Here is a 27,017-nt window from a genome sequence, read left to right on the forward strand (position 1 = left end):
ACTCCCATATTTTTTTGAACAAGTCAAGTGACGCCACTACTCCCTGTAGCCATATTGTTATTACTTTCAAGGCAACGAGTGAGCCGCTACCCGCGGACAGCAAGGTGGAGGGCGACTGACAAGTGTGGAATTTCATTAAAACGAAGCTACAAGTTACTTGTAAATTGCTGGCCGAAGTTAAAGTCGGGTATGTGCTTTGTTGGAATGATATCTCACTATTTGTGTTATATTCTTAGCCATAGTCACAGCTACTGTAGCTAGCTATCTCACCACTTGTCCACTGCACTGCGCTAACACTACAGCAGCTAAGTTAGCTAGTAAGTTGGAAACGGGATCGAATGGAGGGAGGATTTAGCTAGCCTTTGCATTAACATTGTGGCTAATGAGCTTAGCTAGCAACTAACTAAGTTGATCTAGCGATACACCAATTATGAATTATATTGAGATAACATTAGCCAAGTTAACCACGCGAGTCATCTTAAACTAGTAGCTAATGTTAGCTAGTTAACCAGTACACCATAGACGTCGTTAGCGAACTATCTTCTTTAGCGCCCATTGACGATAGTATCGTGTTTTGTTTAAGAGCCCCGACGCTTGTTCTAAACGTTAACGCATCGTTTGCGGTAGGGTTTTCAGTATCTTGCATATCAGCATGTGGGAAAAAGTACTCAATTGTCATACTTGAGTAAACGTAAATATAGCTTAATAGAAAATGACTCAAGTAAAATGAAAGTCACCCAGTGTAAAATACTACTTGAGTTAAAGTCAAAGTATTTGGTTTTAAATATACTTAAGTAGCTATCAAAAGTAATTTGAATTGCCAAAATATCAGATCAGAGACAGTAGGGATGAACAGGGATGTTCTCTTGATAAGTGTGTCAATTGGACCATTTTCCTGTCAGGGGAAATGTATGGAGTAAAAGGTACATGTTTAGTAGTTTAGTAAAAGTTGTCAAAAATATAAACCGTAAAGTACAGATACCCCAAAACTACTACTGTAGTACTTTAAAGTATTTTTACTTAAGTACTTAACACCACTGCATATCATCGAGAAATACTTTTCTACAAACAAAGGTTAAATTACACACACCTTTTATAGGGTTATGGTTCCCACAGAGACATATTTCCATGTTACATGGCTTGTTTTCAGTAGTGATGGGGAAACAAAGCTTCCTGAAGCTTTGCACATTTCCAGCCAATTGTGTCAAATAGGTTCATTACTCGAGGCTTTGATCGACACTGTGTACACTAGTGGCACCTGGTAGTCAAAACAATTTAGCACAGCCAATTTATTATAAATGACATCCCACACAGCAAGGCACAGTGTAAGCTTTTTGTCATCTCCCAAAACAATCAGGTGTTTGGCGCCAGGTAGCCTAATGGTTAGAGCGTTGGGCCAGTAACCAAAAGGTTGCTTGGTCAATCCCTGAGCTGACAAGGTAAAAATCTGTCCTTCTGCCCCTGAACAAGGCAGTTAACCCACTGTTCCCCGGTAGGCCATCATTGTAAATAAGAATTTGTACTTAATTAACTGCCTTGCCTAGTGAAATACAAATAATAATTTGTATGATGAAAACTTCATTGATCACGTGCCTTTGATAAAGCATCTGCACACTGCTTCAAAATAAACTGCTTAGCGATTGCCTTGGCGCGCCAGTATTAAACGTAACATCACTAGTTTATGGAAGACAGAGTGGACTAACAACTTGTGCTAATTAGCTATCTGCATCACTGACACCTGTGTGTAACAAACATCTTGTCACTGGAAGAAAAAAAAAGTTCAGCATTTTGAATCAATGCTTTCTTAAGGGCCCTTCCCAACAATGCAGAGAGAGAAATTGATAAACAATTGAAAAATTGTAACACGAGGAATAAATACATAATGAGTAATGATAACTTAGCTATATACATGGGGTACCGAGTCGATGTGCAGGGGTACAAGGTAATTGAGGTAGATGTGTAAATTGACTTTGCAACGGGATAGATAATTAACAGTAGCAGCAGCAGCAGCGTATATGAGTCTAAAGAGTTGGTGTAAAAAGGGCCAATGCAGATAGTCCGGGTGGCCATTTGGTTAAATATTTACCAGTCTTATGGCTTGGGGGTAGAAGCAGTTCAGGGTCCTTTTGGTTCCAGACTTGGTGCATCGGTCCTGCTTGTTGTGCAGTAGCAGAACGAACAGTCTATAACCTGGGTGGCTGGAGTCTTAGACAATTTTTTTAGGGACTTGGATGTCAGGGAGTGATGTACTGGGCCGTACGTACTACCATTAACACCTTGCACTTGGATGCCAAGCAGGTGCCATATTCAGTCACTAGGATCAGGATTAAGAAATTGTGATTATGACATTAGCTAGCTAGATTTTCACCAGGTCAGAGCATCAGTGTTAAAATTAGAGGTATCTAGTTGTTGCTTTTACACACACACACACACACACACACACACACACACACACACTACTGCCCAGTGCCTGATACTGCTCACTTTACTGTAGAGTAGCAAAAGGACAAGGTTGTGCAAGTGTGTCAATAGGCTATTGCCTATTGAATACAGATGCTGTCATATTTTTCCCCTCGTAGTTTCACGTGGTCAGAGGCAATGCATGAAATGTGCATCTGCAAAGAAGCACCTACAAGTAGTCTTTTGACAGCGGTTTTGTCCCTTGTTTTTTTTTAGCTTAACAGTGTAAAAACCGTATTCTATGAGCTAGACCTAGGTGAGGCTAAATGCAATCGACTTGCCCAGGAGGACTCATCCCAGCCTCAGGTAACTAGCTGCTTTGCCACACCGGTACAGGATGTTGCTCTGGTTTCTGTAATCCAATACATTTAATCCAATATGACACTGTTTATAAATGGATGCAGATTAAATACACTAGAATACTTCCCACTCTGAAACAAATAGGTTGCAGTCGCTTTAGCAGCTCACAAATATAGTTAACTTGCTAAAGTGATTGATGCAGTGTAGTGTATGTCAATTGTGCTCATCTTTCTCACCAGAAAGTAGTTCTCACAGAAAAGCCTATAATGTATTGGTAAATAGTTTCCTGTCCCAACAGGAGGGTTCTTCATATTATGTAAGCGTTTCACTTCTGCATTTGTTGTGCCCGCCTCCCACCTGATGTTTTTGAAAAGGCACAATTCAGACTCACTTTTGCAATGCCTTTTACTTCTGATTGATTGTCTATGTATGTCTCTGTGAGAGGATTTCACTTGAGAGCTTCACTTCTGTGAGAGGATTTCAGTTGTTAGAACGTCACTTTTATCCAAATGGGAGGTAAGCAAACAGTTAGCAAGATGGGCCATGAGTGCCTAGTTTTTTATTGCTATTAAAAGACAGTTTTATTCAAAGTGGCTAACTGCAAGCCGTACCACTCAACTTTTTACCGTTCTCTGCTACCTTTTGTATTAAAATGTCCCAGAAGTGAATATGATGAACGAATGAGCACATCTGAAGGAGTGTAACAGATGTTGTTATGGTGCATTCCTGTGCAGCCAAACTCCTCGCTCTTGCTGGTTCTGCTCCTATGGTTGAGTTTAATGAGCGCTACCAAAAACCTGGAAAGAGTTTGGAAGAGCACCATTTCACATGTCATCAGAAAATAGCATGTGTTAATACTCAAACCGCATATGGAGAGCAGCTACCCTTTTTCACTTTAAACATCAATCTGTAGTGAATGCTGTTGCCTGCTGCTGAGGGAGCGATTGTAGCTTTCTGAGTGAGTGGTATGAGTAACAACTTCTCCACATAGAAGCAGAGAGTTTAAGGGTCAACCACATGACACAGTGCCCTTTGACCTGTACCACAACTCGGTCGGAAAGAGGCATGTCAGTCGGACTCTTGATCTCCATGGTGATTGTACAACCCCGTGAGCGGTCTGAGGCTGAGCTAATGCATAGACTTACTAAAGCTCCCACGCTTCCTGTACTGGAAATTGTAGTGCTGGAAATTATGTTGTCAGCCTATAGGCCTAGCCTAAAAAATAATGTTGAGACAAAAAGGTACTTGGATCATACAGTTGAACTTTAGTTTTTGCAAGTCGGTTAGGACATCTACTTTGTGCATGACACAAGTCATTTTTCCAACAATTGTTTACAAACAAATTATTTCACTTATAATTCACTGTATCACAATTCCAGTGGGTCAGAAGTTTACATACACTAAGTTGACTGTGCCTTTAAACAGCTTGGAAAATTCCAGAAAATGATGTCATGGCTTTAGAAGCTTCTGATAGGCTAATTGACATAATTTGAGTCAATTGGAGGTGTACCTGCGGACATATTTCAAGGCCTACCTTCAAACTCAGTGCCTATTTGCTTGACATCATGGGAAAATCAAAAGAAATTGGCCAAGACCTCAAAAAAACTATTGTAGGCCTCCACATGTCTGGTTCATCCTTGGAGCAATTTCCAAACACCAGAAGGTACCACGTTCATCTGCACAAACAATAGTACGCAAGTATAAACACCATGGGACCGCACAGCCGTCATAACGTTCAGGAAGGAGACGCATTCTGTCTCCTAGAGATGAACGTACTTGGTGCGAAAAGTGCAAATCATTCCCAGAACAACAGAAAGGACATTGTGAAGATGCTGGAGGAAACGGGTACCTATATCCACAGTAAAACGAGTCCTATATCGACATAACCTAAAAGGCCGCTCAGCAAGGAAGAAGCCACTGCTCCAAAACCACCATAAAAAAGCAAGACTACGGTTTGCAACTGCACATGGGGACAAAGATCATACTTTTTGGAGAAATGTCTTCTGGTCTGATGAAACAAATAGAACTGTTTGGCCATAATGATCATCGTGATGTTTGGAGGAAAAAGGGGGAGGTTCGCAAGCCGAAGAACACCATCCCAGCCGTGAACCACGGGGGTGGCAGCATCATGTTGTGGGGGTGCTTTGCTGCAGGAGGGACTGGTGCACTTCACAAAATAGATGGCATCATGAAGGGAACATTTATGTAGATATATTGAAGCAACAAATCTCAAGACATCAGTCAAGAAGTTAACTTGGTCGCAAACGGGTCTTCCAAATGGACAATGACCCCAAGCATACTTGCAAAGTTGTGGCAAAATGGCTTAAGGACAACAAAGTCAAGGTATTGGAGTGGTCATCACAAAGCCCTGACCTCAATCCCATAGACAATTTGTGGGCAGAACTGAAAAAGTGTGTGCGAGCAAGGAGGCCTCCAAACCTGACTGTTACACCAGCTCTGTCAGGAGGAATGGGCCATGATTCACCCAACTTATTGTGTGAAGCTTGTGGAAGGCTACCTGAAACATTTGACCCAAGTTAAACAATGTAAAGGAAATGCTACCAAATACTAATTGAGTGCATGTCAACTTTAGATCCACTGATAATGTGATGAAATAAAAGCTGAAATAAATAATTATTTCTACTATTATTGACATTTCACATTGTTAAAATAAAGTGGGGATCCTAATGGACCTAAGAGTGCATTTTTACTAGGATTAAATGTCAGGAATTGTGAAACTGAGTTTAAATGTATTTGGCTAAGGTGTATGTAAACTTCCGATTTCAACTGTCTATAGCGTGTCAACCTTTGGCCTGAGAGGCAGCTGAAGTCAATGGGTGGTGACCTCAATGGTTTTTGCCAAGTTCATTTGGGTCAGTCACTTAGTCAAAGACAATCTTTCAATGATTTCAATCAATTCAAATCGAATCCCATGGTCCATTGCCTGCTCCATTAAGTTGATTCAGAGGTTTTATATAGCCTAGCCCACAACACTGGGGGATGGCTTCCCCTCTTCTGGTCAAATTTAACATCCTTTCTGCTTAATGCTTTTTTTTTTTTTTTTTACTAGCTTCTGAGTCAGCAAGTTACGGCAATGACTAAAGCTTTCCCTCCCAGGTTCTCAGTAGAGAATAGTAGCTGAATAATTATTTGCCATTTTAAGAGTAGGGTGTTTTTTTTGTTTTTGTCCCTCGATAACCAGTGTTTCTTTTTTTTAACTCTCACCTGCACAAGGTTATAATCTAGCCTATCACCAGGTGGCTTCACTGTAATAATTTACACCGTGGAATGTCCCACTCCACACCTTCACCTGAAGGTAGAGGTCCCCTAGCAAAGGTTAGACTGAAATTCAAATTAAACCTTGTTGCTATTGGATTGATAAGGGTATTCTATAAATACAGTGCATTGGACATGCTTTGGTTAGACTGCCCTCTTGCTCTGGTTTAGAGAGCACATTCACAACGGTCCCAAGCAATTGTGCATGTCATGAATTAGGCTTGGGCAGTATATACCGGGGTATTTGGAAAGTCCACGGGATATATTTGTAGATACTTTTTAAGTAAATACCTGCAGTCAACTTGTGCAATACTATAGGAGATAAAGAACATTGCGTTCTTCAGTTCGTCTGTCACATTCTTATGAAGTTTACGGTAGTCCCCAGTCACGTGTCACATGGTGTTTGTTTACAAGAAAACGACGAGAGACTGAAGCTTTGTGAGTCACTCACTGTTGTGCAGCATGCGCCAGGGGATCTAATTACAGTATGGAATTCACAGCTAAATGTTTGCCAGCTAGATATATTTTATAACGTCTGTTAAATCTAAAATGTGCTATATGTCTGCAGTTGTGCATTTGGTGTGCAAATTTAGTAGCTAGTTAGCTATCTAGCTAAGTGGTTAGCTTATTCCTAAATCAAGCATTCGCTTGGTAACAGCAGAGAATCCACTCCTGGATCAAGAGCCTTTGTGGGCAAATATTAGTTTTGTGCGTGCAGCAAAATGAGTGAGTAGTATTTTTGAGTTACTTCTTTAGGTCAGAAACTGTACAAAATATTTACAATGGGCTCTTTGGCATTTAGTTGGCATTCTCTATTGGGATTTCACAGTGCATTCAGAAACTATTCAGACCCCTTCCCCTTTTCCACATTTTGTTACATTACAGCCTTATTCTAAAATGGATTATGTACATTTTTACTCATCAATCTACACACAATACCTGTTAATGACAACGAAACAGGTTTTAAGTAATTTTTGGAAATGTATTAAAAATAAAATACAAATCTTACATAAGTATTCAGTCCCTTTACCATGAGACTCAAAATGAGCTCAGGTGCATCCTGTTTCCATTGATCATCCTTGAGATGGTTATACAACTTGATTGGAGTCTACCTGTGGTAAATTAAATTAATTGGACATGATTTGGGAAGGCGTGCACACCTGTCTATACAAGGTCCCACAGTTGAAGGTACATGTCATAGCAAAAACCAAGGTCGAAGAAATTGTCCGTAGAGCTCTGAGACAGGATTGTGTCGAGGCACAGATCTGGGGAAGTGTACCATATCGACTGTAGTACCCGAAATGTCCAATGGCTTGTTTTGAAAGCCCCCCCCTATATTTGCAGTGAGGGGTTTGACCTTAACTTAGCCCTGTCCTATTCAACAGGTCAATGTGGCTGCACTGCACACCTGTTTAGATATCACATAAACGGCCACTTGACACAATATATTTACAACCCCCTTATCTCATATTGAGATCATGTAATCCTCTGTGTAGACATGCTGTGCTCATGGTAAGCCAGGAGTGTGTCCTCTACAAGGCTGAAGTTGTTTTTTGTAAGCTGTTGATAACACAGTGCGGTAGTGTTTTTTTGACTTCGTTACTCGATACCACAACAAATAAAGAAGGCATATCAGCCAAAGTCACATAATGTCACTTGACCCAGACAGATCTTTTGAGTTCAATATCATTGCATTACAATTTTAGTTTTGGTAAAAAAATAAAGAATTCCCTTAAGGTAATCATTTATTTGAATGGTAAATCTTACGGATGTGCAGTTTTTTTTGGTTTTAAACAATTCGGAGCGATTTGGTTTGATTAGAGGAACGATATGATTCGATGCACTAACATTTGTTGTATAAGCACATTCGTTTTCCATTCTAAATTCTAATCTGCAGCTAATGGAGTTTGAGCTGGGTGCCTTTAAGCTGAATCTGTCTGAGCTGACCTCTCACTGTGTGTGTGTGTGTGTGTGTGTGTGTGTGTGTGTGTGTGTGTGTGTGTGTGTGTGTGTCTGTCTGTGTCGGCACCTGAGCTGAGCCATAAGGATGACTCTGCATCTAACACCCCACTATCAGATAATGGGGATAATGTTTGCTTTTTGTCCCTAAACGTTAGATCTGGAATCCCCATCACCCACTAATTAATTTGTCATTTTTGCAAATTCAAAGTGTTTTACCTAGTAATGTATCAATATTCATGGTTACAAATTAGCCAATGACTATATAGCACAACTTTGGATTTCAGCCGTGTCTCAATTGAAGGGTTTAGACCTTTTTTGATACATTTTTTTTTTATCTCCTCCCGCTTTGCCCATGCAGTGCGGGTAGCAAAAATTATTGCAAACATTGTTTATGCAGGATAAAGTTTATAATATCATATCTAAAAATGACCATATACACTGATTTTGTTTAAAGAAAACTATCAAAATTGTTGCTGATGGTGAACCTGAACAATCAATAAAAAATCTAGCCTAAGCCCCGATCAGCAGGTCGGCTATAGTCAGCAGGTCTGCTACTTTATTCCGGTAAAACACCGTTTTCAACAGCTCATTTGATAACAATAACCTAGCAAATTACATTGGTGGTCAATCAACTAAAAAAGCCTAATATAGCACAAGCCAGGCCTCGCGGGACGCAGTGTACACAGTTTGACTAATCTACTGATATTGCCTGGGGTTGTTGGTAATCCATAATGCGATAAATTGCCTGTATTGATGCGATAAATACAACAATACATTTCAAACATGAATGTGCACAAGTTTTTATTTTTATTTTACTTTAAACTACAGCTACTAGTTTTATGGTTGCAGCCATCAATTGTTCCATTAGCGATCACCTATATTGGCAAACTTTACATTTCTCTAGTATAGGCTACGTATCGTAAGGAACGATATCAGCGAAATGCCTCCTCCGATAAGTGATTGGTATGGTCGGCTTCGATTATTTTCGGTTTACTGTCCCAGCTCTGGTTGTTCGGCGTGTAAAATGACTTGTTGATCAGTGATTGTCAACACCGTTACATGCTCGACACTGAAGGAGAGGAGACATCAGTTGTCACAAAGATGAGGTATTTTTGGAACTTAAGAAGTAAGTAATAGCCTATGATCAACGTTTTAATGGATCTTCTGACCGGTCGGTTTGGGGTCCCTCCAACCGATGCAGTCATATCTTAAACATTTGAACCGGGGACCAATGCATGTTTAGATCCCTAGTAAATCTCTATTCCCAGGGGTATTCAACTCTTACCCTACGAGGTCCAGAGCCTGCTGGCTTTCTGTTCTACCTGATCATTAATTGCACACACCTGGTGTCTTCGGTCTAAATCAGTCCCTGGCTAGAGGGGAAAAAAGCAGTGGAACTGGCTTCAAGCTCCAGAGTTGAATTTGAGGTCTTTAGTCTATTGATAGACTGGGTAAATCAAGATGTAACCTAGGCCTATCCACGGTACAGGTTAATGCATATTCAATAGGAGTGTGTGCATGCAATGAGTTATTGAGCTTATTTTGGCTGATTCCATGCGGCTACAGATGAAAATCATTTGGGGCTTATTTTATTATACTGATCAACATTTGCTGCTTTTTATTTGTATAAAAGTGTGCGCAGTCTCTTAAGACGCTTGACTTCATTCACACACAGTCAGTTCGAGGCTAGAGAAAAGATATGTGAATTGGGGGAGACAATGAAAATGTAAAGTTTTTCGTGTCAATCAGCTTTGAAATCAGCAATATTTTGCCTTAACGTTTACATATTATCAGAAGCATGTTACTAGGGTAGTGAATTGATGTTTGCTTCAGCTAGCAAGGAATGTTGGCCTATAATTTGTATTTATTTAACTAGGGAAGTCAGTTAAGAACAAATTCTTATTTACAATGATGACCTACCCCAGGCCAAACCCTAACCCGGACGATGCTGGGCCAATTGTGCGCCGCCCTATGGGACTCCCAATCACAGCCGGTTGTGATACAGCCTGGAATTGAACCAGGGTCTGTAGTGATGCCTCTATCACTGAGATGCAGTACATTAGACCGTTGTGCCCCTCGGAAGCTACCCGTATCTTCTTGCAAGTGTTCTAGCCTGTAATGCTAATGAGTGCAGTGGTTCCTCAGGCCAGGCTAGCGAAGAGTAAGTGGAGCAGGCACGGTGCTCTCCCGCTATAAGGGGACATCTGCTGCCCTGATAGACATACTTTATCCTCACTCAATCAGTAGACGACATGAGGCACGTTTGAGACTGACAGAAGTACCGAAAGTAACAAACTGGTTTTCATTTTCTATTATTGAAAAAGTACTGAAAGTTTGGTGTACTGTGCTACACTACAGTGCAGTGGTACTTCTCAGTCCCAAGGACTCAACATATTTTTTTCTGGCTGTCTGGTAAGTTCTGTCCTTGGCTGTGGCTGTGGAGTGGACAGCTCATGGTCCTCTGGTTCTTGGACTTCCTGCCATCCTTAAAATGAGCAGAATTCGATACCAAATGGAACAACTCTGTGAAATTGAGTCTACTACTGTTACCAAAAAGCAGTGACACTAGTAGAATCACCTCAGCATGATATAAGAGGAGATTTGGATTGGAGGAGAAGGAAGTGCAGAGTTGGGTGCAGTGAAGTAGTAGCCTAAATTATTTTGGTGGTGTCTGGTCACTGGTGACATTCGTTCTCAGTGAGGAGGCATAGGCCTATAGCTGTACTGTACTTCAGCTTACATAAACACCTGCTGGTGGTGAAGTCAAATGTGTCACATATACAGTGAGGGTGTGCTTATCCTCTCATACAACCTGTGCTACATGGTCCAAGGTGTTGTGAATCATGAGCTTGGCAGACATACTTTCACTTTAATAGCTGAAATATTCTCTTCCTGTCTGGTTGAATTATGCTATCCTCTGTATTTCATGCAATGCTTCCTTCAATTAAAGGAGTAATCAGCAATTTCTACATCCATTTTAGACTTATACACTGAGTGTACAAAACATTAAGAACACCTTCCTAATATTGAATTGCACCCCCCCCACTTTTTTTTGCCCCCAGAACATGGATTCTCCAAGGTGTCGAAAGCGTTCCGCAGGGATGCTATGCCGTATTGACGCCAATATTTTCCACAGTTGTCAAGTTGGCTAGATGTCCTTTTGGTGGTGAACCATTCTTGATACACACAGGAAACAATTGGAAAACCCAGCTGTGTTGCAGTTCGTGACACAAACCGGTGCACCTGGCACCTACTACCATACTCCGTTCAAAGGCACTTCAAACTTTTGTCTTGCCTATTCACCCTCTGAATGGCACATACACAATTCATGTCTCAATTGTCTGAAGGCATAAAAATCCTTTAACCCATCTCTTCCCCTTCATCTACACAGCTTTTGAAGTGACATCAATTAGGGATCATTGATTTCAACTGGATTCACCTGGTCAGTCTGTCATGGAAAAAGCAGGTGTTCTTAATGTTTTGTGCACTCAGTGTAAATTTAATTATATGTACCCATTTGATTCTTGAAGAATATAACTTATAAATGCCTTATGACTTAAGTTCAACTGTCGTGCCCTATCATAACCCCAAATATAAACATGTTTTACTCCCAATCTTTGTCAACAAAGTAAATACAAACCCTATATAGCCCTCAAACATGGTTAAAACTATAATTTTGACATCATGGATGGTGAATCCTTGCATCCATAGCTCTATGAATTTGAGTGGTTACATTTCTCAAGCCCCTTAACTTTTTACTGAAACTTTTGGGGAGGTCGCTTTATTGTTTTAATTGCTGGTTTCTGCTTTAAGGTCATGAATTCATGTTTTGGTGAAAGGTGTAAAAATAACTTGATGCTCATCTCTTTAGAGGAATGTGTGCAAGGTAATTACTTCCTCTGTAGGAGGCGGCTGTGGCAAACAAACTGTGCATACAACATGTGCATAAAACAAACTGCATAAAACATGAGCCCCCCCCCCAACAGTGACGTTGTTAAGCTACCACGCCACAAGAGTTTCTAAACCCAGAGGTGCAACATTGCGAGGCTTCCAGGAACGCTTCCGAAATAGACTGAGCAGGCCGTGGTTTGGGGTTTGAGAAGTCTTAATAAGTAGTTGAACGTGTTATTACTCCAACCTTGTGAAAGTGACACACATGTTTTCATTTTCGTCAAAAACAACTTTATATCGAAGGAGTACCTTTACTTTGATGGCCTGCACATGGGCAGTTGTGCACCAGACAACCGTTAGACCCGCTGACGTGTTTTTACGCATGAGCTTAGCTAGCCAACGTTGCCATGACGTCGCCTACTAGCGTGATCAGGGATTTCTATTTGCGAAGCAGTTTCTGCCTGTCTTTGACCTCTCATATGCAAAAGCAGCAGCATCCTTGTCAACAACCGAACCCTCTTAATCAATTTGCTTGTTTTGGAGGTATCTGTTTGGGATAGAGCTAGAGGTCGACCGATTTATGATTTTTCAATACCGATACAGATTATTGAAGGACCAAAAAAAGCCGATACCGATTAATCTGCCGATTTTAAATAAAAATAAATAAATAATAATAAATCAAATAATAACAAGAAAGTAAAAGTGCAATATTTGCCATGTAAGAAAGCTAACGTTTCAGTTCCTTGCTCAGAACATGAGAACATATGAAAGCTGGTGGTTCCTTTTAACACGAGTCTTCAATATTCCCAGGTAAGAAGTTTTAGGTTGTAGTTATTGTAGGAATTATAGGACTATTTCTCTCTATACCATTTGTATTTCATTAACCTTTGACTATTGGATGTTCTTATAGGCACTTTAGTATTGCCAGTGTAACAGTATATCTTCCGTCCCTCTCCTCGCCCCTACCTGGGCTCGAACCAGGAACACATTGACAACAGCCACCCTCGAAGCAGCGTTACCCATGCAGAGCAAGGGAAACGACCACTCCAAGGCTCAGAGCGAGTGACGTTTGAAACGCTATTAGCGTGCGCTAACTGGCTAGCCATTTCACTTCGGTTACACAAGCCTCATCTCGGGAGTTGATAGGCTTGAAGTCATAAACGCACAACGAAGAGCTGCTGTCAAAACGCACGAAAGTGCTGTTTGAATGAATGTTTACGCGCCTGCTTCTGCCTACCACCGCTCAGTCAGATACTTGTATGCTCAGTCAGATTATACGTTGCATGACACGCTAAATAATATCTAGTAATATCATCAACCATGTGTAGTTAACTAGTGATTATGATTGATTGTTTTTTATAAGATAAGTTTAATGCTAGCTAGCAACTTACCTTGGCATACTGCATTCGCGTAACAGGCAGTCTCCTTGTGGAGTGTAACAAGAGATAGGTCGTTATTGCGTTGGACTAGTTAACTGTAAGTTTGCAAGAGTGGATCCCCCGAGCTGACAAGGTGAAAATCTGTCGTTCTGCCCCTGAACGAGGCAGTTAACCCACCCTTCCTAGGCCGTCATTGAAAATAAGAATGTGTACTTAACTGACTTGCCTAATTAAATAAAGATTAAATAAAGGTGTTAAAAATGTTTTAAAAAATTGGTGTCCAAAAATACCGATTTCCGCTTGTTATGAAAACTTGAAATCGGCCCTGATTAATCGGTCGATCTCTAGATAGAGCATACAAATTGCTCTTTCTCCTTTTCTTCCTTCTGACACTTTCATTCTCTTAGTATCTGAGTCACTTCTCTGTCTTGCCAGAGTTCATGAGACGTGGGCCGGTATAGAACTGCATTGCACTTTCAGACTCAGTGGTCCTCAGAGTATCTAGTGTCTGAAAGTTAGTTAGGCTAAGAAATGTTGTAGCCCAGCACTGAGGAGAAAGGTTGAATGTCCCCTGCTGCCTCCCTCCATCTGCTTCATGAAGACAATTGTTTTGCAATGGTGACCCATCTGTGGAAACCTTGGATTATTTTTAGATGAACTGTCTCCCAATTTGAGACTGAAAGAAGACTGTTTTGCATGCAGTGCCTCTTCTGTTCAACATTACAGGAAGGAAAGGGCAAGGAACCATTCATTGTGAGAGCCAGGCCTTTTTAAACCTGCTGTTTATTGGCAGTCTCCTCCTATACCATTAGTTTATTATGACCATTACACCATGTGTAGCTTGGATGCCCTCCTGCCTATGGAAAATGTTAGCATTATTGGCCTTCATGTTGCCTCAGGAAGATGTAGGGTGGCAACTGTGTTCATTGGGCCCTCCCCACAAACTCATATAAACTTCACATAGAAAATGTTGTGGGGAGAAGAAGAAGAACTAACATCATGAGTGTTGACTTTCTGAAGAAGTCCTGTTTTCATGTCTACATAATGTTGGGTGTATTTTCACAACCTCAATCTGATTCTGGGAAAAATGGCTAGAAAAATAAACCTGAAAGAGCGAGAGGACAGGGCTCATAATCTATTAATCATGGGTTTATCTTTAGCTACTGCTTCTCCCGTAACCCGAGGTAGGCTATAGCAACAAGTGTCGGCGTCAGCTAACCCTGCCATTCAAAATTAAGTCTTTAGTCCTGTTACTCCAGCATCCAAAACTATGAGGAGAGCGCTGTAAAAGGGTTTCCTTTTTCCCAACCTGTCCAAGATCTGGTGTCGCTGATGGCGGAGGGAAAGTTTATGAGGTTCTGGAAGGACCAGCTGGTGATGGGAAAGCCCATGGTCAACCTGGTGCTGGGATAGAGGTGTATTCACCACCTTGCTACCCTCTGCTACCTGGCAACCTTCTCTCACCTGTCAACTTGGCAACCTGTACATCCACTCAGAGACAAGAGGCACAAGAGCAACCAATCAGCAAATGACAACCTAAAACACTCCCAAGTGTTGTTGCCACCTGTTGCGTGGTGTCTGACCGGAGTATAGATTTGTGTGAGGAGGTGGTTATCCTGTATGTGTTTTGGCTTGGTAGTTTTTTTGCAAAAAATTCTTTTTTTGTTGTTGTTGTTGATATTACTCTTGAAATCAAGTCTTTTTTTTTATCTGTCATTATTAATAACAGTACTAAATATTTCGTGGACATACGCATGTGTTTGATTTGATGACTCATGAGTAATTACCCTGTTCCAGTGCATATTTTCTTTTGTCACGGATCATTTGGACAAATCACGATTTCACAGGTGTGCGTGCACATCTTTAAAATTTCAGAGAGGGGAGGGGTCATTTGGCCCATAAATGTGCCTGTAACCTGCAAGGAGAGGGGGTGGAGCTACAGCTCTGCTTCCCCTCATTCTAGTATATTTTCTGGCAAGTCTGCAACCAGAACTTAATCAAGCATCTGCAATTACGTGGGATTTTAGTTATGGATTTCCGAGATTACTCGATACTAGGTAGTGGACCCTGTGCACCCTAACCTATTTGACAGCAGAAGTACATGCACGCACATGCATAGTATTAAAAGGTCTAAATTAATTCAGTCAGTATGTGCTTACTCTTTCAGGTAGTGCACTGGTTGACCCGTTGAGCTGAAGGTGGTGTATGGCCCGAGCTAAGCTGAAAGGACATGAGATTTTTTTCTGTCTTCCCCATCTGTTTACTGCGTGTCACACTGAAGAGGAGGCGGTGTGAAAGTGAGACTGAGGTCATTCTGCTGTTATTTTGGATGAGAGCTGGAATCTGCTTCTTCGGAACTAAATCTATTGAATCCACTGAAGCACTACATGTACTATAGGCCTAAGACACGTTAGGCCTGTTACTGTATAAAGTTCATGCAAAATCTATAGCCTCACTGAAGCACTTTTCTCTGAAATGGCATAGGCCTCCCTCTCCACTCTGTGTTTAACTTTGCAAAGCAGAGGTGAGTCACAGTAGTTCACACAGTCACAACCAGGATTGGCAGTTGGTTTTGTCCCAACATGTTGGGCCCTTCAGATGAAAACCACCACGCCTAACCTGGTGGGCGCAGAACGTTGCGCCTAAATGCTGAATGTCAAAGCGTCCTCGTATGCCTTTGCCATTTACATGTAGGTGTTTGTATCGATGCCTCCATGCAGCCTCACCACGCAAGGTATTTTTTTTTTTACAGTGTAACGAGATCAAGATCATCTGTTGTAATCAGATGTGTTGAAAGGTTTTAGGCCTTCTCTCTTTCTATTGGGCATTAAGTACCAATGAAGAGACCAAGCAGCCTTGTATGTATCTTTCTCTTAACCTAACTCCCTATGATTAATTTCCCTGACACAATCCTTCATCTCCTTTTCTCTTTTTTTTCTCTCTTTTTTTCTTTCTTTCTCAGGCACGGCTCTAGATCTCATCTTCCTCTTGACTGCAGCTGAAGCTTGTCGTCATGGCAGTAGGCAGAGAGGCCTCACTAACAGGGCTAATATGTCTCTAAACAATATCCCCTCCATGCAGGGGCACACAAGGCCCTATACTCCATGGCTCCATATTACCTGTCGTCAATAGTGTTAGCTCTCTGGGCTAGGTGGCTAATGCACAGATAACTGTGAGCCTGTGTGCTCTCCCTGCCTGTAGCTTGGCCCCAGTGATTATGTTAGTGTTAGCTTCTGCTGCTAATTAGCACAATCCCAGAGCAGCAACAGTGGGGCCAGGCCTGGAGTGGCATTGTGTTGCTATGATCCACTCCATATTAGAGATCTGCCAGAGGTGTGTACCTAGGTTTGAATTTGTCTTGGTATCAACATCAAGAGATGGCCTAGTTGAGTAGACTGTATGCAATCTGTAGGCTTGATTTGAGATTGAGTGATCAAAAATAATGTGCCTATAGTATTGTATGCATCAGATGCATGTGCATCACCAGTTCAAACAACTGAAGTCTGTCCCTCTTGCAGGGTACAGGCCCACAGGGCAAACACAGCCCATCATCTTTCTCATCAATTACCTTTGACCTATATGAATGTACAATTACAAGCTCCCGCTCAGTGCTTTTGCTGGAAGTTGGGTCAAAGCAGATTAACTTCTGTGTTTGCTTTGCTAGTTTTGGATTCACTCCAAAGAGTGGGAGAGATGAGGGTAGCATTGTATTTGTCACATACGCCGAATAGAACAGGTGTAGACCTTACAGTGAAATTCTTACTTACAAGACCTTAACCAACAAAATGAGAGGTATAAAATAACAGTAGTGAGGCTGCATACAGGGGGCACCGGTACAGTCAATGTGCGGAGGCACAGATTAGTCGAGGTAATTGACGTAATATGTACATGTAGGCAGAGTTAAAGAGACTATGCATAGATAATAACCATAGAGTAGCGGGAGGTAGCCTTTTGACTAGCTGTTCAGGAGTCTTATGGCTTGGGGGTAGAAGCTGTTAAGAAGCCTTTTAGACCTAGACTTGGCGCTCTGGTACAGCTTGCCGTGCGGTAGCAGAGGACATCTATGACTAGGGTGGAGTCTTTGACAATTTTTAGGGCCTTCCTCTGACACCGCCTGGTATATAGGTCCTGGATTGCAGGAAGCTTGTTGTTGACATACCAGGCAGGGATGAAACCCGTCTGGATGCTCTCGATGGTGCAGCTGTATAACTTTTTTAGGCTCTGAGGACCCATGCCAAATCTTTTCAGTCTCCTGAGGGGGAATAGGCTTTGTCGTGCCCTCTTCACAACTGTCTTGGTATGTTTGGACCATGATAGTTTGTTGGTAATGTGGACATTAAGGAACTTGAAGCTCTCAACATGCTCCACTACAATGAATAGCATTCTCATGTAGGTGTTCCTTTTGTCCAGGTGGGAAAGAGCACTGTGGAGTGCAATAGAGACTGCATCATCTGGGGATCTGAGGCGGTATGCAAATTGGAGTGGGTCTAGGGCACATATGTCAGAGTCAAGGCCCGCGGGCCACATCCGGCCCGCAAGAAGGTTTTTTACGGCCCCTGGGATGATCTTGATTTATTATTAGAACCGGCCCGCAGCAAGCCGGCAGCCCGCAGATCTTTTACACGCACCAATACTACATTTCCCACAATGCAAAGGTGACGCACCGAGCAGTAGGCTGCTTCATTTCAATATTTATTGGCACAGCAGTCGTCAGCATCACAGTAAAATTAACTTTCAGATACCCATCAAAAATGGCAAAACGGAAGGTGGATACTGAGAACCGGGGGTTTCAAACAAGGTGGGAGTCGGAGTATATGTTCACGAAGGTAGCTGGAAAACCTGTGTGTCTTCTGTGTGGAGAAAGTGTGGCGGTACTGAAAGAGTATAATCTGAGACGACATTATGAAACGAAACACGCGGACACACACACGGACGCAACTGTCAAGGCCAGTTTTATTTTGGCAGAAGAGATCGCTAAATCAGCCCGGCCATTTACGGAGGGGGATTTCATCAAAAACTGCATGATTAAAGTTTGTGACGAAGTTTGCCCAGAAAAAAGGCAACTCTTTTTAAATGTGAGTCTGAGCAGAAACACCATTGCCGAGAGAGTAGACCAGTTGTCCATCAATCTAAAAGAGCAGCTTGTGAAAAAGGGAAAAGATTTTATTGCATATTCCTTGGCTGTGGATGAGAGCACCGACATTTCTGACATTGCCCAGTTGTCAATTTTCATCCGCGGAGTGGACTCCAACCTAAGCGTGACAGAGGAGTTTTTGGCTTTACGTCCTATGCATGGCACAACTACGGGGCATGATTTGTATGAAGAGGTGTCAAGATGTGTAAATGAGATGGAGCTGCCTTGGGAAAAACTCGTGGGTTTGACAACCGACGGAGCACCTGCGATGTGTGGACACAGGAGCGGACTGGTGGCGAAGATACGGGAAAAGATGCAAGAGGAAAACGCGACAGGTGAGCTGACAGCTTATCATTGTATCATACACCAGGAAGCGTTGTGCGGTAAAGCCTTGAAAATGGAGCATGTAATGAGCATCATCACGCGCACAGTTAACTTTATCAGAGCCAAAGGTTTGAATCACCGCCAGTTCAAGGCATTTCTGACGGAGTTAGAAACGGAGCATGGTGATTTGCCTTATCACACAGAGGTGCGATGGCTAAGCCAGGGAAAGGTGCTTCAAAGATGTTTCGAGCTTCGTGAGGAGATTTGTCTGTTCTTGGACAGCAAAGGGAAAGACACAACACAACTCCGAGACGAAATGTTTCTGTGTGAAATGGCTTTTCTGTGTGACATTACGAGTCATCTGAATGCAATAAACTTGCAGCTGCAGGGTCGGGATCGTGTCATCTCTGATATGTACAGTACAGTGAAGGCATTTAAAACCAAACTGACTCTGTGGGAGACGCAGATGCGGAAAGAAAATTTGAGCCACTTTCCCAGCTGCCAGACCATGAAAGAGAAGCTCTCTACCAGTGCGTTCCCGAGCACACAGTTGGCTGATAAAATAGGTATGCTTGCCGCTGACTTTCGACGCCGATTTGCTGACTTTGAAGCACAAAAAAGCAGGTTGGAACTGCTCGGTAACCCATTTGCTGTTGACGTGGAAAGCTCACCACCAAACCTCCAAATGGAGTTGATTGACCTCCAATGCAATGATGCACTGAGGGCAAAATATGCGGCAGTGGGTGCTGCGGAGTTCGCCCGTTTCCTCCCCGGCACAATGCCCCAGCTGCGCATCCAGGCTGCTCAAACGTTGTCTATGTTTGGCAGCACATACCTGTGTGAACAACTGTTTTCTTTGATGAACCTGAACAAAACATCACACAGAAGTCGACTTACTGCTGAACACCTCCACTCAATTCTGAGGATTTCTTCAGCTCAGAGCCTTACCCCGAACATTGATGAACTTGTGGAAAAGATGGGACACCACCAAGTATCACCCTCAACCTCAAACAAGTGAACATTACTGTGCAATCACATATTTAGAGTTTTTACTCAGTTCAAGTTTAAAAGTTAAAATTTAATATTTGTTTTCACTGCATGTTACTTCTCCTTAAACAAAGTGTTGTTTTTGATTAATAGATTTTTGCACTTTATTTTTTTGTATTTCAATCCAATTATATTTTAAAAATATTTCAGTTGAGTGGATGATAGAAAATTGCTATTATTGTTTTTTCTTTGAAGTAAATTTAGCCCACTTTTGCTAAAATAGAAAATATAGTCTACTGATGGTGCCTTGAATACCGGTTTCTTTCATTTAATGTTCATGTTATGGGGATATTTATATAAAGGAAATTTGTCTTTTGTGTCTGTTGAAAATTAAAGATTACTGACAGAGCCATAAGAAAATATTGCTTTATTTATCTGATCATATTGTAATATATTTGTTAGGTTTTCAGTAGGTTCAATTAGGTTCACTAGACTATGTGCGTCATTTAAAAAATTTTCAATGAACATTCGAACAGTCCGGCCCTCGTCTTGTAGCTGATTTTTTTATTTGGCCCTCCGTCCATTTGACTTTGACACCCCTGGTCTAGGGTTTCTGGGATAATGATGTTGTGAGCCATGACCAGCCTTTCAAAGCACTTCATGGCTACAGACATGAGTGCTACGGGTCGGTAGTCATTTAGGCAGATTACCTTAGTGTTCCTGGGCAAATGGGTCTTTCTGGTTTCATGCCATGGTTCTGAAGCTGCAGATGGAAGTGCCCTAAGGATAGAGAGAGTGAGGGAATTAGATTGGGAAAGACAGATGGTGTTTTCTGGGCAGAGAGCGAGGTTAAGGAGGCGAGCGAGTAACGGAGGTTGTCATCGTTATGAAAGTTAGGAGCAGCTTGGTTTTTCTACTGGTATGTCAGTACCTGTTAGAATATAATGTCCCAGTGCAGTTCTCTACTGGTACATCAGAACCTGTTAGAATATAATGTCCCAGTGCAGTTCTCTACTGGTACATCAGAACCTGTTAGAATATAATGTCCCAGTGCAGTTCTCTACTGGTACATCAGAACCTGTTAGAATATAATGTCCCAGTGCAGTTCTCTACTGGTACATCAGAACCTGTTAGAATATAATGTCCCAGTGCAGTTCTCTACTGGTACATCAGAACCTGTTAGAATATAATGTCACAGTGCAGTTCTCTACTGGTACATCAGAACCTGTTAGAATATAATGTCCCAGTGCAGTTCTCTACTGGTACGTCAGAACCTGTTAGAATATAATGTCCCAGTGCAGTTCTCTACTGGTACGTCAGAACCTGTTAGAATATAATGTCCCAGTGCAGTTCTCTACTGGTACGTCAGAACCTGTTAGAATATAATGTCCCAGTGCAGTTCTCTACTGGTACGTCAGAACCTGTTAGAATATAATGTCCCAGTGCAGTTCTCTACTGGTACATCAGAACCTGTTAGAATATAATGTCCCAGTGCAGTTCTCTACTGGTACATCAGAACCTGTTAGAATATAATGTCCCAGTGCAGTTCTCTACTGGTACATCAGAACCTGTTAGAATATAATGTCCCAGTGCAGTTCTCTACTGGTACATCAGAACCTGTTAGAATATAATGTCCCAGTGCAGTTCTCTACTGGTACATCAGAACCTGTTAGAATATAATGTCCCAGTGCAGTTCTCTACTGGTACATCAGAACCTGTTAGAATATAATGTCCCAGTGCAGTTCTCTACTGGTACATCAGAACCTGTTAGAATATAATGTCCCAGTGCAGTTCTCTACTGGTACATCAGAACCTGTTAGAATATAATGTCCCAGTGCAGTTCTCTACTGGTACGTCAGAACCTGTTAGAATATAATGTCCCAGTGCAATTCTCTACTGGTACATCAGAACCTGTTAGAATATAATGTCCCAGTGCAATTCTCTACTGGTACATCAGAACCTGTTAGAATATAATGTCCCAGTGCAGTTCTCTACTGGTATGTCAGAACCTGTTAGAATATAATGTCCCAGTGCAATTCTCTACTGGTACATCAGAACCTGTTAGAATATAATGTCACAGTGCAATTCTCTACTGGTACATTAAAGGGATAGTTCACCTAAATGACATTGGTTTCCTTACTCTGTAAGCAGTCTATAGACAAGGTATGACAGCAATCCATGCTTTGGTTTAGTTTCAAAATTTTTCCAAGTCATGGGACTGATATTAGCATTTTTCGTGCTTCATGTTCAAAGCATCAATAAGTTACTTTATTGAGCTTTACAATCAATGTAAGATACTTTCACATGATTTGGATATGATGCGTGGGGGGAAAAAAGCTATCAGTCCCATGACTTGAATGGGATTTGTGCCACAAATGCTAAAACGTTAGCATGTGGAAACCGTGCCAGACGAACTAAACCAAAGTATGGGCTGTCATACCTTCTCCATCGACTGCTTACAGGGCATAATTAAGTAATTTCAGTGAACCATCTCTTAAAGACCCATATTAAACTATTTCTCTTTTTTAACACCCATCTTCTGTGGATATCATTATTCTGCAGCTATCAACCATTAAAATGGTTGTCCAGATTATTTTGTGGGGACGATGGGAGTTATTAATACTAAGCATTTGCTTCTCTGTGTGTGTGTGTTCCTTAAAGCAGTGTTTCCCCTATATTAATTTAGCAGCGGTGCCGCCACTGAAAAAATAAATATAAATAAAATCCAGATTTCTGTCGAGACGCACTTAAGATCAGAGTGACAAGTTACAACAAGTTGCTTATCTTCCTCAGATTTTCAGTAGCTTGCCCGAGAACCTACAAGGTAACTTGAAATCCTGGAAGTGTAGCCAACCCATAGAGAGAGAGGATTCGAGAGCCCAAGAGCCCGTTTTAGCATGGGCAGCGCTATTGATGACTTTCACCATTTTGAAGTAGTTAGCAGGGTGGGACTTCTCATGAGTAAAGGAAGGATCACATAATTCCATCCAGGTCATCAGGAGGCATCAGCCAGTGAATTATACTTGTGTGAAATGGTGGCAGTAAATGTATACCTGTTCAAACAGCACACTTCAGGTGGCAGTATGCACCCTTTCACTTTGTTTACCATCTCATAGGAGTAGTAGAGGAAGAACATTTGACTACTTCAAAATGGAGATGGCCTCAATGGTGCTGCCCATGCTCTCACAGTTGCCGTAATGGGACAAATACAATGTTGCGTCCTCTAACTATCTTTTAGCCAACCTTATTAATAGCTGTATGTGATAATTGTTAACTAAGATAGTAACATTACGCTAGCTAAATTACTTTTTGGGTTAATATAGAATGGTCTGGTGGTGTCATTAAGATCAAGAGAGAAAATGAAACTGTCCTTGATTTTCAGAAGTGTTTTAAAGGAAGACAACAATTACATGTTCATGTATTTTGGAGTAGGATGTCCAATAAAGCTCACTCAAAAAGGAGGATTTTCATCTTTTATTAAGTTAATAAAGCAGCTATGTGAATGAGACTTCAGCCCTTGTCCATGGACATTTTTCAGAGGTTCTCAATTGAAATTCGTCTGTATTGCCTGACATATTTACAATATTGCATTTCATATTCTTAAAATACAATGAGGATGAGACTTTTTTTTCCACTTTCAATATTTGTATCACAGCTTTGAAGGGGTATTTGCAAAACATTCAAATACAATAGTTTTCTCTCTCTCCCTCCTCTCTCTGTCTGCTCCAGGCGAGGCTAAGATGGTGGACCGGCTGGCGAACAGCGAGGCCAACTCCAAGCGGATCCAGGTAGTCGAGGGCTGCTTCGGAGCAGCGGGCCAGCCACTGGTCATACCGGGCCGGGTACTCATCGGTGAGGGTGTGCTCACCAAGCTGTGTCGCAAGAAGCCCAAGGCGCGCCAGTTCTTCCTGTTCAACGACATCCTGGTGTACGGCAACATTGTCATCCAGAAGAAGAAGTACAACAAGCAGCACATCATCCCGCTGGAGAGCGTCACCATCGACACGGTGGCTGATGAGGGCGACCTGCGGAATGGCTGGCTCATCAAGACACCCACCAAGTCCTTCGCTGTCTATGCCGCCACCGCTACTGAGAAGTCAGAGTGGATGAGCCACATCGGCAAGTGCGTGGGCGACCTGTTGGAGAAGAGCGGCAAGGCGCCAACTGGCGAGCACGCAGCCGTCTGGATACCAGACTCAGAGGCCACCCTCTGCATGCGCTGCCAGAAGATCAAGTTCACGCCCCTCAGCCGCCGCCACCATTGCCGCAAGTGCGGCTATGTGGTTTGTGGCCCGTGCTCTGACAAGAAGTTCCTGCTGCCCAGCCAGTCGTCCAAGCCGGTGCGTGTGTGTGAGTTCTGTTACCTGCAGCTGGCCTCCGCAGGAGGGGGGATGGGCTTAGGCCCACGCTCGGACTCCTACAGCCGGTCAGGGTCAAAGTTCAACAACGTGTCGGACGACGAAGATGAGGAGGACAGCAGTGACTGAGGAAGGCCCTTCTGACAGCCTTCCATCTTCCCCTTTTAGTAATCAATTAGCAATATTCCACTTATAATTATAGTTTTTTTCTCTCCACAGCAGGGTTTTGAAGAAAAGTTTTTTTTCTTCTAGCTGAAATAAATGCTTTTTAATGATAATATAGTGAAATGCCTGATGGGAATTGTAGTAAGTTTGGTAAAAATATCCCACACACTATTTGTAGTATGGCTGCTTCCTGTATGGCGTGCTCCACAGTCATCCTCTTTGTTTTCCATTAAACAGTGGACCTCACTACAGGAGAGAATGATGCTAGGAGTCATGTAGCACCTCTCATTGTCCTCTCTGCTAATGTCATCCTCTTCTATTATATTCTTGAATTAATTTCCGCTTTTTTTTATTTAATTATTATTTTATTTTTTTTACAGATGAACCTTGAGGTACATGCCTCAATGCTGATATTTCTGCAGGGAGAAGCGATTAGCATTCAGTCACACGTCACATGGTCTACCTACTCATTTAAATATTTCAGGTAAAATACCTATAGGTGCTTTTTTTTCTAGGTTTGTAGCTGCTTCATTATTTTCTAACCTAAATAACCCCTCCTTCACTAACCTCTCAAATGACAAATCAGCTAAAGCGTTATGATTGTATGGTGAAGCTCCTCTAGGTGTGTATGTCTTAGCATACAGTGTTGGCCAACTTTCAGTTTTGAAGTTGAAGAGTTTTTCTACACAGTTTAGCTTGTAATAGCATGTATTTGAAATGCACATATTCAATCATCCCAAAAATGTACCTCACACAGACCTTAATTTTCACACAGTGCCTTCTGAGAAAGTGAGTTGTCTGGGCAGCCCTGTTTTAATGAGATATTGCATCAGTCCCTAGTACTGTAACTTCTATTTTGAGGCTGTGTTCTGTCGGTATAACCCTAAACTGAATAATGGCTGTAGTGAGAAGTTTGTGTGATCATTGTGTCGGTGTGTGTGAATGTGCTAAAAAGCTTTACTTCAGATATTTTTTACTAAATCATAGAAAACATGCACCTAAAAATATTGTCATGCTTTATAGAGTACTGTCCAGTGTTGGAGATATGTGTTAGGTTTTGGTTTATCTAAAGTATTTGGCAAGTTTCTGGCTGGAGTTTCCACTGAGTGCCTCTAGAGTGCTGTGAGAGCAGAAACTTGACCTGTGGTGATCAGGAAATCAGTCCATTGTCTTACTGTGGTCTCTTCAGTATGTGACTGCTTCCTAACCTGCCTTCACAGTTCCAGGGTATCATGACCTGTCAGAAAATAAAGCTGAACTGAACTTGCCTGAACAGAAAATGGGAAATCATTGCATAACGCACAGGAACTGTACAGGAAGTGTCTACCATCGACTTGTCTCAGAGGAACCAGGACTGTCCCTGCCCCCCTATGGCCCTCTTCCAACTGTATTTCCCTATAAGGTATGGCCATTCTGTGTCAGCTGACACTGACATGTGAAAGGCTTGATGGAGGACTAATGATGACCTACCCGCAACCACCATCACTTTTTCACGCTGTGAAGCGAATGTCAAATGCACTAACCATTTCAGGTTTTACACTCTGGGACAGACAGATCTAATTCAATCACTTTCAGTCTGGGCATAGTTTATCTTCCTGTGTTTCCATGGGAATCCTTTCTCTCCAATTTTTAAAGCAACCTGTTTTTACACCTAAGCAGTCAGGCTCACAGGTGGCAAAGACTTGAACTAATTTGCAGTCTTTCAGTGTAATATGGAACGTTTATCCTGAGATGTGTGTGTTTGAGTGACAGAACTGACAAAAGGGATCATTTTTCTTTCCTTTTTTTCTTTTTTAGCTTCTCTAAGAAGTAACTGTAGAACCCTATAAAAGTCCATCTCTTTGGCAAGCAATAAGACATGAGACGTCATACAGTACTTCGATGCAAATCTCCTACCCCATTGTCTTTGATTATCAGGTTGTATTGTTGCAGATGCTCAAAATACTACATCCCTCACTCTTGAAGGTTTATCATTATACTCAAACAACAAACTGATATTGGGCACAACTATATTAATGCAAATCCTACCATAATCTGTAGTTTCCTTAATCAACTTTTTTTTTTTCTTCTTCTTTCACCTCACTTAATGAATATTTTGAAATGACTCCTGTTGATTTTGTATATTTGTATAGTGTTTGGGGTTTGTTTTGTACAGTATACTATGTAGTTATACAAATGCCGCTGTTTCAGGTCTCTTGTGCTCGTCTCGTCTTCATGTATGGACCGGATTAAACACCAGCACTTTACTCTCTTTCTCTGGAGAGAGGTCGTAAACAAGAGCTACCGTGCCCCTGTGACCGTAGACTGACAGGACTGGATTTCCTGTCTGACATCACCTCAGGAGAGTGAGCTAGGGGTACCTACACAACCTGAGAATTAACATTGTACACCCGTTAAGCAAAAATGATGTCTGAACACAGAACTGAGGGAACAATGTGAGATTTCTGAAAAGGAGCATACCATACTTTTTTGTTTGTTTTCTTTGCCTGATTATCTGGTTTGGTTTGTTAACCTCTCAAGCCTCATGGAATTGAAGTTCTCTCCATTGCTATCGGTGGTGTTTTTTGTTGTCTTCTCTAAGATTTTTTTTTTTCTTTTGCCATTTAAATTCTCGTTATAAAAGTCTTAAGGGCTTAAACCTGAATGTAATACAGCATATTATCATTGGATACTAATTTTCTCTGAATTGAAATATATAAATACCATATTGCCTAAAATCTCTCTCTTCTTTGGCTCACTGGAAAAAGTCCTCATGGCTTCAGAGGGGAATGCCTATTTACT

General features: G+C 41.8%; 1 protein-coding gene across 2 annotated transcripts; it reads left to right on the forward strand.

Annotated features, from left to right (window-relative positions):
• LOC139364663 (pleckstrin homology domain-containing family F member 2) lies at window positions 1–26,953 on the forward strand. 2 transcript variants are annotated; one of them, XM_071101603.1, is made up of 2 exons: window positions 1–187; window positions 23,443–26,953. In XM_071101603.1, exon 2 carries the CDS (start codon window positions 23,454–23,456, stop codon window positions 24,198–24,200), a length of 747 nt encoding a protein of 248 aa, XP_070957704.1. In that variant the 5' UTR covers window positions 1–187; window positions 23,443–23,453; the 3' UTR covers window positions 24,201–26,953. The 2 variants fall into 2 exon arrangements, with proteins under 2 accessions (XP_070957704.1, XP_070957697.1); XM_071101596.1 differs by lacking the exon at window positions 1–187 and adding an exon at window positions 6,435–6,762.
• The last annotated feature ends 64 nt before the right edge of the window (window positions 26,954–27,017 follow it).

This window comes from Oncorhynchus clarkii, chromosome 2, assembly GCF_045791955.1.
Source record: "Oncorhynchus clarkii lewisi isolate Uvic-CL-2024 chromosome 2, UVic_Ocla_1.0, whole genome shotgun sequence".
In the NCBI taxonomy this organism is placed as follows: domain Eukaryota; kingdom Metazoa; phylum Chordata; class Actinopteri; order Salmoniformes; family Salmonidae; genus Oncorhynchus; species Oncorhynchus clarkii.